This window comes from Verticillium nonalfalfae (assembly GCF_003724135.2).
Source record: "Verticillium nonalfalfae strain VnAa140/NRRL 66861 chromosome Unknown scaffold_3, whole genome shotgun sequence".
Taxonomy (NCBI): domain Eukaryota; kingdom Fungi; phylum Ascomycota; class Sordariomycetes; order Glomerellales; family Plectosphaerellaceae; genus Verticillium; species Verticillium nonalfalfae.
Genome location: NW_021167228.1, coordinates 254,133 through 266,409, shown reverse-complemented (window position 1 = coordinate 266,409; position 12,277 = coordinate 254,133). Strand labels below are relative to the sequence as shown.

At 56.1% G+C, this 12,277-nt stretch overlaps 4 protein-coding genes across 4 annotated transcripts; all 4 read left to right on the top strand.

The window, feature by feature from the left end:
• Positions 1 to 459: 459 nt before the first annotated feature.
• CSM1 (csm1-like protein) lies at positions 460 to 1,462 on the top strand (the record flags this gene model as incomplete). Its single annotated transcript, XM_028639183.1, has 5 exons — positions 460 to 697; positions 764 to 941; positions 1,015 to 1,060; positions 1,116 to 1,221; positions 1,281 to 1,462. The coding sequence occupies 5 exons, from the start codon at positions 460 to 462 to the stop codon at positions 1,460 to 1,462; spliced, it is 750 nt and encodes a 249-aa protein (XP_028499090.1).
• Positions 1,463 to 3,194: 1,732 nt separating this feature from the next.
• Positions 3,195 to 5,795, top strand: D7B24_005019 (uncharacterized protein; the record flags this gene model as incomplete). The annotated part of the gene is made up of 5 exons (XM_028639182.1): positions 3,195 to 3,431; positions 3,486 to 3,539; positions 3,608 to 4,220; positions 4,270 to 5,463; positions 5,518 to 5,795. The coding sequence occupies 5 exons, from the start codon at positions 3,195 to 3,197 to the stop codon at positions 5,793 to 5,795; spliced, it is 2,376 nt and encodes a 791-aa protein (XP_028499089.1).
• A 2,887-nt stretch (positions 5,796 to 8,682) lies between these two features.
• Positions 8,683 to 10,230, top strand: D7B24_005018 (uncharacterized protein; the record flags this gene model as incomplete). Its single annotated transcript, XM_028639181.1, has 3 exons — positions 8,683 to 8,926; positions 8,991 to 9,239; positions 9,302 to 10,230. The coding sequence occupies 3 exons, from the start codon at positions 8,683 to 8,685 to the stop codon at positions 10,228 to 10,230; spliced, it is 1,422 nt and encodes a 473-aa protein (XP_028499088.1).
• A 646-nt stretch (positions 10,231 to 10,876) lies between these two features.
• On the top strand, positions 10,877 to 11,860 carry BGL2 (glycoside hydrolase 3 protein; the record flags this gene model as incomplete). Its single annotated transcript, XM_028639180.1, has 2 exons — positions 10,877 to 11,142; positions 11,209 to 11,860. The coding sequence occupies 2 exons, from the start codon at positions 10,877 to 10,879 to the stop codon at positions 11,858 to 11,860; spliced, it is 918 nt and encodes a 305-aa protein (XP_028499087.1).
• Positions 11,861 to 12,277: the final 417 nt, after the last annotated feature.

Below are 12,277 nucleotides of genomic sequence, written 5' to 3'. Positions count from 1 at the left end.
TGCTGTGTTGGATTTTCCCAGGGAATTTTAGTCGTTCCCGTACAAATGGATTGAGTATGTTCACTCGTCCGCGGTTCAGTCAACGACGCAACAATGCATGGCGCGGTGTCTTCATGTGAATCTTTTCGATCTGAAGTCTCTTTGGCTTGTGGAAATCTTGAGGTGCGAGGTGACCCGAAGCACTGTGTGGAGGGGTCGAATGGACCCTGCAGCCAGCCGACACTTGGGTGCGAGTCCGCCACTATAACATCCCAGCAGCGACCCGGACAGTGCGAGCGCGTCGCGACCGCCTGGCCAAAAAACTGAGTTTGCATCTCAACCATCCGTCCTTCGATCTCGGGGGACAACCATCACCAACCCGCGACCTCTCAGACGTTGGACCCAACCGCGAAAACTTTTTCAACCAAACATAGACGCGTCACACTCGCTCGCATACCGGTAACTGTAAACGCCTCAAAAATGGCCGGCACAAAGCGCAAGGCTCCTGCCCAGAGCAAGAAAGATGCTGGTGGTCCCCCCGCGGCCAAGAAGCACAAAAAGTTCCAGGTCGACGACTCACTTCTCGACATGGACCTCGGCCTCAACAAGTCCTTCTCCGTCATGGACAGCCAGCTTCTCGCGGATTATCTGGCACAGAAGATCAGTCGCTTCGGATCGGATCTGAGCTCGATTGAGGTGTCTGACTTGACGGTCTCTGGTTAGTGTGTTCACAAACGAGACGGGGAGCACCTGGAAAGATGCAATGTTGCTGACATGTCAAAAGCCAACGCTATCCGGGACACGACGTCGTGGGATGAGCCCCGGACTGCGGAGAAGCTGCCCGAGTTTCTCGAAAAGTTTGCTGAGAAGCCGGAGAGGCTGAGCTCTGCGCCTTCCGCCAAGGGCACACCGCACACCATCATCGTTGCCGGCGCAGGTCTACGCGCGGCCGATCTTGTGAGGTGCGTACCCTCTTCCGTCACCTCCTCCACCCTACATGAGGGATGGTCGCTAATGTTCAATCTGGGGGAACAGGGCGACAAGGAAGTTTCAGACCGCTGAGAGCACCGTCTCGAAGCTTGTGGGTGTCCTCGCGCGGAAGCTGGCAGAACTTTATGACACTAACGTCGTATCAGTTTGCGAAGCACATGAAAGTCGATGAGCAGACTAAGTTCCTCCAGAGTCAGCGGACCGGTATCGCTGTCGGGACGCCGGCGAGGCTCATGGCCCTCGTCGACAATGGTACGTTGCACAAGCATTTCACATTTCACTGGTGGTGGAGCTCTAACTCGATTGCACAGGCGCGCTGTCTTTGGCCAAGCTGGATCGTATTGTAGTCGACGCGTCGCACATTGACCAGAAGAAAAGGGGCGTCATGGATATGAAGGAGACGATGCTGCCGCTGGCCCAATGGCTGACGCGCAACGAGTTCAAGGATCGCTACGTCGACGAGAAGAAGCCTCTCGCGCTTTTGTTCTACTAGTGGACTCAAAGATAAAAAAAAGTCGAGGACAGGTGGGGGAAAAGATCTGCAGCAAGCCTACGTTCAGGCGTTGGAGTTTGGGTGTTTGCGTTTCCGGGTGGTCAGATTATCTGCACGAGAGCTTAGGATCATAACTATGCAAGATGAAAGAGGGCCCCCCTTCCGGCTTTGGGGAACCAGAGAGATGAGCTGGTGCAAGGGCAATAGACGGCGTGTTGCGTTTCACCCTGCCCGGATCAATCTGTTCGCGTTGCCTCGTGACACTGTCAGACGAGCCATTGATCGCCATTATGACCATGTAGTGCCATTGAAAACGCCTTTGAGACACGAGGCTCCATGATCGACCACTTCTTGGCGTAGCTTAGTGGGAGTTGGGATGACAGCCGAGCCACCGCCGGATAGGCGAGATGTTGCTTGACAGAGTCATGATGACCGATTGGCAGAAGTTTGCGGGAACTGATCACTATGCTTTCCGAAGGCTATCTGATTGAAACACATGCGTGGTTAACAGCGATGGAGACTGATTTGTGTGGCCAAACCGGACCAAAGGTATGGAGAGGAACGTGGCATGCGCCGCAATCACTGCCGTCAATCAATTATTGAACGCCTGCACGCCGATCTTCCACATGTCGCAAACACGTATGCCCCATGTATCGCACGCATGTCAAGTCCCCTTCTGGCACCCTCAGACGTCCGACTCTGGGGTAGCATGGGTTGGTGATATGGCCCTACTGTTAGCCCCAGGTGTTCCGACAGCTTCGATCACAAATCAATCCTGAGGCCTGGCATGAATAGTTGTATATGACTGACATGCAATTCTCACATGCTGTTTCCATGCTTCCATGCTTCCATGCTTCCATGAGGTCAAATAGATGAAAGAAGAAATGGGAAGCATGACCCTGAACAGAACAGGGGGGGTAGCTCTGGCCCGTAGGCGGGGACGACAGCTCAGAAAGGGGGATTTTTTCCCGCCGCAGGCGACAGTGTAGCGCACCTACCTCACTGATCAATGCGCCTCTCCTCCTAAGAGAGCGCGTGGCCACTGGAAACATCCCCTCCCCCTCACCCCTCCCTCAAAGCGCAAAGCATGCATGATCCTGTGTGTGTACATCGCTGGCAAACAGGTTGAGTATCACACGTGCGAGTGCCGCGACTCCATCATCTTCAGCAATTACCCTCTTTCGCCCGTTGATCGCCTTCTCGTTACGCGTCGTCTCTTCCCACTCAGCCAACCTCACTACGACTTCGCCCCATCCTAGCTCTCGGATTGTTTGCTTCAAGCCCCGCCAGCTCCTTTCGTATTCGCCCAACGGCACAGCACCAGCCACCCCAGCATCGTCATCCCACATTCATCATCGCGAAGACCGTGCACGCCAACTCGACCCTGACAACCTGTCTCCACGTTCTACAATTAGCCATCCAAACTGCCAACCAGCCATCCCGCTGTCTCGTACCACCCATCAGCCTTGTCTGCAGCCCTCAGACTAAAGACATCGTGGCCCTCGGCCTTGAAACATTACATATCGCCGTCCCCAAGCTGACCTCTTGGTCCGCTATCGCCCGAATACCGAGCACAACCACAGCGGCACTACCGATTTACCCCTGTCTTTCGACTCTCCCTGCCGGAAGCTCCTGTCGCTTTCCCCCCTTCGAAATCCGTCGGCTGTTGCGCCCGCCTTTCTGAATACCAACGCGCGCTCCGTCTTCCGGCCAACGCGGCGCATCGACAAGAATGGCCGACTTCCAGTCCCCCGCTTCCGGGGACTTCCCTCAGAATCAGGGACGTGATCGCGCCGGCAGCCTCTCTGTTGGGAACAGTGCCGCTCCGCCCCAACCGAGTGCTTCACACAACGGTGGCCAAGCGCCGCCAGAGAACGCTGGCAACGGCAATGGCCCACTGCCGCCGAAGCCATCCGCATCGCAAGGAAAGGAGGCGCCAGCCCAAGTACAGACCGTCTTGGCCTCGGAGGTGATATGACCCGCGAATACCGGCGCACTCGGTAAAGCTGACAGAAGTGCTCAGATCGGCGTCTCGACCATGTTGAACCAGCTCAAGGCGAGCATTGCCTCTGCGAAGGTGAGCGAGATGCATCAGATAAGGCTTCAATGATTTCTACTTCAATGCTAATCGAAGCGGACAAACAGGAGTTCGCTCTATTCCTCAAGAAGAGATCAGCCATCGAAGAAACGCATGCATCCTCCCTCAAGAAGCTCTCTCGCATGAGCCACGACACCATGCACCTACCAGACCATAAGCAAGGCACTTTTGCTCAAGCCTATACCGAAATGATGTACATTCACGAACGAATGGCCGAGAACGGCATGCAATTTGCTCTTTCTCTGCACCAGATGCATGACGATCTGGTCGAGCTGGCTGCTGTTGCCGAGCGCAGTAGGAAGGGCTGGAAGGTCAACGGTCTGGCTCCAGAGCAGAGGGTGGCAGAGCTGGAGACGGTGCTGCGCAAATCGAAAGCCAAGTACGACTCTTTGGCCGACGAGTACGACAGGGCTCGTACTGGCGACACCAGTCGTCAGAGCGGCAAGATGTTCAGCCTGAAGAGCAAGTCTGGACCTCAACACGAAGAAGACCTTCTGCGCAAGGTCCAGGGAGCCGACCAAGATTACCACGGCAAGGTGCAGCATCTGCAGTCGGAGAAGCATGAGCTGGTGACAAGGACTCGGCCCGAGGCCATCCGCGCCCTACGGGATCTTGTGACGGAAACAGACTCGGGAGTCACCTTGCAAATGCAGAAATTTGGTAGGCCCTCTCCTCGCCAGCGCTGTACTCCTCTTCTAACGCGTGGCAGCTTCGTTCAACGAGAAGCTTCTCCTGAGCAACGGGCTCAGTATCAGCCCCATCAAGACTGGACAAGAGTCGAGCGGCGCGCGTAGTCTGCGTGAAGCTGTCATGGCCATTGACAATGACAGAGACGTCAATGATTATGTGGCTGGGCAGCAGAACAGACTCCCCCCTAGCAGCGGGGAGATCAAATATGAACGCCACCCAGTATTAAGTCCCCAGCAAGCGCCCAACAGCCAGCAGTCCCAAGGACCGCCCCCAAGCCAGTATGGGGGGACACCCGCAGGACAGGGACACCAGCAAGCGGTCGCACCGGGAAGAACGAGCACCTTCCAGCAGACCGGACCTCCTGGGACAGTTCCCGGCGGAGTGAGTGGCGCATCAGTTGGCCAAGGCTTTCCTCCCGGTGCTGGTCCACCCCCTCCGAGCAGCGGCCAGGGGCAGCAGTCGGGTTCAGCTCACAGCCGCAGCTTCAGCCAGGGCAACATGCTGTCCCACGGAAATGAGGCTCAGCAGCAACAGTCGTCGTTCCAGCAGCCTTCTCGAAACTCGGCTCTGCCTGCATCCAAGTTCAACAACCCATCAAACTCGCAAGGACCCCCGCAGCTTGGAGCTCTCTCGTTCCAGAACTCGCCACAGCAACCGCCGCCACAACAGTCTCCTCCCTTACAGCAGCAAGCGCAAATGTCGTCTTCGCCCCATCAACAATCGTCTTCACAGTGGCAGCAACCAGGCCAAAATCCCCTGCAGCAACATCCTCCCTCCGGGCCAGCCTCTCAGGGCTCGGGCTATGGTGTGCCAGGACCTCTGCAGCAGCCCGCTCCTCCGCAGAACCGACAATCGCCTCCGGCGCAGGCGGGTCCGATGCCCACTAGGCCTGTGTTTGGTCTCTCACTAGAACGCCTCTATGAGCGCGACGGTTTGGCGGTGCCTATGGTTGTCTATCAGTGCATCCAGGCAGTCGATCTGTTTGGCCTTGGGGTAGAGGGTATCTACAGGCAATCGGGGTCGCTGAATCACATCAACAAGCTCAAAAACATGTTTGACACGGACTCGAGCAACCCAGCATTGGATTTCCGCAACCCAGAAAACTTCTACCACGACGTGAACAGTGTCACAGGCTTGCTGAAGCAGTTTCTCCGCGACCTGTCAGACCCTCTTCTCACTATGGAGCAGCACACGGCGCTCATTGAGGCAGCTAGTGAGTTTCTCGTGTGTCAATTTGCCTCCCGACTTGCTTGCTAACACAATATAGAACACGAAGACGACATTGTCAGGAGGGACTCGCTCCACGCTATCATCAACAGCCTGCCCGACCCCAACTACGCCACGTTGCGAGCGTTGGCGCTGCATCTTCATCGAGTCATGGACAACTCGCATGTCAACCGGATGAATTGCCACAACCTGGCCGTCATTTTTGGCCCGACGCTGATGGGCACTGATCCGAGCACTGCCATTGCGGACGCGGGTTGGCAGATCAAGGCGATCGACACCATTCTCCAGAACACGTACCAGATCTTCGACGAGGACTGATGTGTTGCGGCTGGAAGTTGTGCCATGTTGAAAGACGCTGAGGTCGCTTTAATGGGTCCTCCTAGCGAATGAGTTCACAAACGTCCCTGTAAGACTAGCTTCAACGATGTCCATTTCTTTTCGCTTCCTTTCGGCATGTCAAGTCTGCGGCACGGCGATAGGAGAAGCCAAGGGTGAGCCGATCAACATTTTTCCTATTCCACCTCATTTCTTTATCTTTATCGATCAACATGGCGTTCCGGTCAAGCCAGTGCTGCTCTACTCTACTCGCACTACACTCGTCCAGGACCAGGAGCGCCCATCAGTACTTTGTCAAGGCAAGGGGATCATGTTGTATCATGGAGTACTGTTCTCGCTGTTGTGACGGACTTCGCGAAATTCATTGCTTCTATATGTATCTTGCTGCGTCGCAACAATCGGTGCCCGTGAAGAGTGATGCCCGTCTCATGATGTGGCACGTATGATCAAGGCCAACGATAATGTCAGCTGTGTATAGCCTCGCAGCTAGTGAGCTAGTAAAAGCATCTGAAGTCTGGGTGGTCAAAGAATTGCCAGACCGGCCACAAAGGGTCGGGCTGGACACGGAAGCCTCGGATCGCGTCATGTCGCCAGAGCAGGCGGCCATGAACCGCTGCAAGGCCAGCAGCGCCTTACTACCCACGATGATCTCCCAGTGTCTCGTGGGCCAGCCTTGTGATACCTACGGCCGCAAACACCAGACAGAGTCGGCCCACGGCGTATACTTCTCGGTAACTCGACCCCCCCTGGCTGGAAGATCGTGTTATGGCGCCAAGGCGATGGATCCAAGAACGAGCGAACAGATGCGGAAGAGGCCACAAGACCAGGCACATGGCGAAGTCGCGCACGTTGAAGCACGTAGTTCCCCGTTGAGTAGCGTACTCCTCCGCCAGCGGCATTTAGAGTTGTTCGTTGCCCCATGTAGCGTAATTGTCGAAGTGGTAATTCAAGCGACTCGTGCCATTCTCGAGTGAAAAGGGGCCGTTGTCTCAGGCCATCTCACATTGAAACTCATGGCGGGCGGACTGTGGCGAGGACGCAAGCATGGAGGGAAGAACGTAAGGTGCCGCAAGGGGTAGTTGCGATGTGCGAGGTGTGGCGGTGGCGCGCCCATTCCCGAAACAGACCTAGTTACCTGGTACCTAGGTGCCTAGAGTGAGCCCCTAAGCTCCTCCACAATTACTACCTGGCAAGGCGAAGCAAAGAAGCAGTGGAGGCGCCGCCGCTGCTGCTGCTGCCGTGTGGGACGAGCTACAGGAGGGGGGTACGCACATGTCTCTGGGTGACGACGGCCGCGTGTGGACTGGTGGACGGAAGAGAGTCCAACAAAAGGGCCAGCGACAGAGAGCCAGACAGAACGTGTCAGTAAGGTTTGATGTGACGTCGGTGCCGCGTCGCTCTCCCCGAGCCAACCGAACTGGCTGGTTCTCCAGTCCAGATCGGAGTCTGGTGACCTGGCGCGAGATCCGTCTAATACTGATTGATTGATTGCATGCTCCAATTCTAGTCATGAGCACCCCTACCTGTGTAGCATGCCGAGGGCGACCCGAAGAAAAAGAACTTTTTTGCATTGCCTGCCACCGTCTCACAACCATCCGAATTGCGGTGCAGATCAGCCGCAAATGCCTGTTATTGTTATTATTAAGCCTCGCCTGTGCGGTCGCTTATTGGCCTGGAACGTGCAGAGGCCCTGCATAGCAAACGCCCAGGTACATCGAAGGCGGAAGCCGGGTGTCAGGGGGCGTGAATATGGAATCAGGTGCTACAGGAACAACTGAACAACTGAACACTCAGCTTGGCGTCGCGATCCACTGGAAGCCAGGTCACACGAGAGAGAGGAGTTACTGATGCCCGCCGCCCCCCGGACCATTCTGCCAGAGAAGTCGCCGTAAGCTTCGTCATCGGGCACACTCGACGCTCACTGCAACGCACCATGGCCACGGCATCAGGGTCATTAGTTGGAGGGGGTTGCGCAATGCCGGCTCCAATGTGCCGTGCTTCTTGCGCATAGGGTACCCCGAGTACCTACCAGCGGTACCCAGCTGCCCTGTTCAAGACGCATGGGAAGACAAGCAACGAGCAGAGCAATCGATGGATATAGCCCACACATGCGCAAAGCCTCCCGAAAGGTTATCGCTGCCCTGTGGGTGCCAATGTATACATTCTGTAAGTGCGGGATGGCAGGGGTATATACACGTTATCGTTGCTTTATCTTGTCCTGTATCGTCTCGTCTCGTCTCGTCTCGTCTCGACTTGCCTCGCCCGGATCCCGCCCACGACGGTAACTCTGCCAAGGTACTGCTTACCCTTTCAGGGTAGGTACCCTTCCTGCAGAATTTCGCCTACGTATTCCCGCCTCCTGCGTCGGGCCCGCCCCGCTACTCTCCACTGATGAGCCCAGCGAAGTCCAGCGACGACCCGCTCACCAGGCGAGCAGCAGGTAACCCGAAGGGGGATGTGGCTTGCGGACGCGTCAGTGACGATTCGGAGGCCTGCTGCTTCTGCTGGTCCTATTCCTCTTTCCTATTTCTTAGCTTGCTTCTGGTGCTTGATACTCGGCTTGGCGCTCGTTACCCAGTGCTCATTACTCATTGTCCATTGCGTGGTGCTCGGGGCTTCATGTTAGCGTCTGCTTACCTCCTTCTTCATCCCATCTCTGCCCTTTTCTGATTCTGAATTGCATCCGCTCGTTGTTCTCCTTCTACAGCGTCCTGCTCTGACGATTCCCTGCGCCGACCTTACGCCTTCCGTGTTGCCTCATCCAGACCTGTCACGTCTGCATTCCTCGAGCAGCTCTTTCCTCTTATTGTGTCTTGGGTCCTCCGCAGACTAGCCATCGCCGGCACGTCACAGCTTGACATCCACAGCCATGGGGCTACTACAGAACTACTTGCTGCTGTCCCTGACATCCACATCCTTGGCTCTCTCCGCTGCCCGCGACGACAAAGCCTCCGCCGCCCCCTCGAACACCAATGCCGCACCTCTGTCCCTCCCCGTCTATCAGGATGTCCGCATACAGTCTCTTGAAAAGCTGAGGAGGAGGAGCAAGCGACAGGTCGACAACACCAACGTCCAGATCATCAATGTGACATCTACCAGCTACCTCATTGAGCGTATGTCTTCGGCACACCAGTCACAGCATCCTCCGACTTCTTCGTAGACACTGACATGTTGCAGTCGACCTTGGAAGCCCGGCGCAGACGGTCCGCGTCGCTATCGATACCGGCTCTTCCGAACTCTGGGTCAACCCGAATTGCGAGAACGCTGGCAGTTCCTCCCAGGCGCAGATCTGCGACACCTACGGTCACTACCGTCCCGCCGACTCGGACACATCGCGCGTCTCCCAGACCCAGAACACCATCAGTTATGGAAAGGGCGATGTTGCGCTTCAGTATGTGTCGGATCAGATCGCGATCCCGGGAAGTGGTAAGTCGCTGAACTCCCATGCCACTCCGCCGCCCCTAGACCGCAGGACTGACAATTCACAGACATCAAGCTCGACCAGGTTATTTTCGGCTACGGACTCGACAGTCAAGACTTGACCATGGGCATTCTCGGTCTCAGCTTTGGTGACGGTATCAACATGCAATATCCCAGCGTGGTCGATGAGATGGTCAACCAGAACGTGACCCGTACTCATGCATTTGGTGTCGCCCTCGGCACCAAGGATGAGCCCACCGGCAGCGGCGTTATCTCGTTTGGCGGCGTCGATACGAAGAAATTCAGCGGCGACTTGCACACCATGCCCATCCTTGGTCCCCAGAATGGCGAGCGCCTGAGGAGGTACTGGGTTCAGATGGACTCCGTTGGCCTCAGTACCCCCGGCTCCGACTCGTCTTCCTACAGGAACTCTTCTCTCCCCGTCTTCTTCGATACTGGCGCCACCCTAAGCTACCTGCCCTCGGGTCTCATTGCCGATATTGCCAGCGACCTCGGCGGCCGCATGGACACTTCCGTGAACCTGTACATCGTTCCATGTAACATGGAAGGCAGCATCGACTTCACCTTTGATGGCTATACGGTCAAGGTGCCCCTCGAGGAGTTCATCTGGGACGTCGGTCAAAACACCTGCGTTCTGGGTGCCGACTCTGCCGATGACGGTAGCTATATTCTCGGCGACTCGTTTCTTCGATCGGTCTACACCGTCTTCGACATGGACACGCCCGCCCTACACTTCGCTCCCTATGTAAACTGCGGCACCAACCTCCAGATGATCCCTGCTGGCGCCAACGAGACGCAGAAGTTTACCGGCGAGTGTGACGCCAGCGAGGGCAACACGGGTAGCAGTGGAAACAGCAACAGTGGCGCCGGCAGCAACGGCGGCTCGTCTAACGGCGACAGCGCTGCTGGCCACTTGACGCCGGCTGCTGCTTGGGTTGCTATGGCCGGTGTCGCCGTCGCCATGTTCCTCTCGTAGTGTTCTTGTTTCTTGTTTCTTGTTTCTATAAAAAGGGAAATGGAGCTCGCATATAGTTGCATTTGGGATCATCTCTGGTGTACTGGCGTTAGGACGATGCATTGTATCGGGCAACTGCATCCCAAAGACGGATTGGACGCACGATGGGGGCGCTTTCCACCGCATGTCTGGTATATTGAGAAACATGTTAGCATTGGATACAACTAGTTAGGATCCATGAGAACATGATGCTGTTGTTTTGCACTGGTTGCTTTTTAATTGATGCGACATGTGCATCTGCGGTCCCTCCTGTCTTGAACATCGTCATTGTTGTATCTTTGTGCGACGTCCTGGACCACCAGACAGCTCGAGAAGGTGAACTCTCCATGATTCGGACGCCTCCGCCAGGCACAAAGGTGCTGCTATGAGTGGGGGTGAAAGTGCTACCTCCAGTGCTCCTGCCTCGTAGTGGCTGCCTGTGACTGCCTTTGGTCTTTTCCATTGGGTCTGTCCCCAGCATCTGTGACTCGGCAACAGTCTTGGGAACATTTCCCTTCGTCCAAGTCATGTCCATATCGTCGATCAGCATCCTAGAACTCCTAAGTCGTCATCATTCAATACGTTGTCCCTACGCTTCTAAGAATCACACGCGTCAAAAACATCCGCCATGCATCTCATCATCGACTGTATCACCTTCACAGCCCTTCTCTCGAACCTAGCTGTCGCAGCTGGCACTCTAGGCTTCGATCTTGGGTCCAAGCGCGCAGATGGCAGCTGCAAACTTCAGGCCGACTACGAGGCCGATATGCAGGCCATCAAGAAAGAGTCGGGCAGCGAGCTCGTCCGTATCTACGCCGCAGATCAGTGTAAGACGGCAAAGGAGATTCTTCCCGCCGCCAAGAGCCAGGGCTTCCAGGTCGTTCTGGGTATCTGGTAGGCTTGCTTCGCCTTTCCTTTGAGATTGTCGAGGTTGGTGAGGGTACTGACAGTCGAGTCGAGGCCGGATCTTGAAGAGTCCTACACGGTAGACAAACTTGCCGTCCTACAGCACGACACGGCGTATGCCTCGCAGATCTACGCCGTGACCGTCGGTTCCGAGACGTTGTACCGAAGGAACTTTACAGGCCCGGAACTGGCGGCCAAGATGAATGACTTCAGGGTGTCGGCACCAGGAGTCCGAGTGGGCACGGCCGATAGTTGGAACAAGTTTCAGGACGGCACCGCTGACGCCGTGGTGAACGCAGCGGACCTTGTCCTCGTAAATGCGTTTTCATACTGGCAGAAGCAGGCCGTGAGCAATGCGACGGCGACCTTTTTTGACAGCATTGCGCAGGCGTACCTTCACGTGGAAGACAGAGCACGAGGGAGCAAGATGCCGGAGCTTTGGGTGGGAGAGACCGGATGGCCGAGCGAAGGGAGCAGCTACGGAAACGCGACGCCTGGGAAGGCGCAGGCTGAGCAGTATTACCAACAAGCGGTGTGCGGCATGATCGGTTGGGGGTACAACGTCTTTGTGTTTGAGGCGTTCGACGAGCCTTGGAAGCCGAATGCCGTTGGTGAGGATGGTGTGGAGGCGCCCGAGTGCCATTGGGGCGTCATGACGGCCGATCGGCGAGCCAAGTTTTCCCTTCGATGTGAGGAGGGTTCTTGAGAGGGCCGCGAGAGTGGGTTTGCTCCTGTATCCACGACTGGTCGAGGACGAAGTTGCGCGTACGACGATCAACACCGGACGCAGACCTCATAGCCCCTAAATCTGTACGTTGGTTATTCAAGCCTGCTTCCTTCCTGCATGAGTGCTCAAGGGTATACCTGGGCAAGAATGCGTATGACGAAGCTCCTATGAGGACATGGGAATGCCAAGTCCTTCGAAAAGTTTTGTGAGTATTGCCATGTTTTCTCTTACACTCTTTCGTTTTGGGCTTTCAGCCAGCTGGCACTGTCAACATGCAAGCCACTTTGTGCTTGCCCTAGGTGGTCATTGGGCATTGGGCTCTCGGAACTCAGCCAAAAGACATGCGGTTGGATGTCAACAGTTGTGGGGGGCGGGGGGGCATGTCCTGTAGCGCTC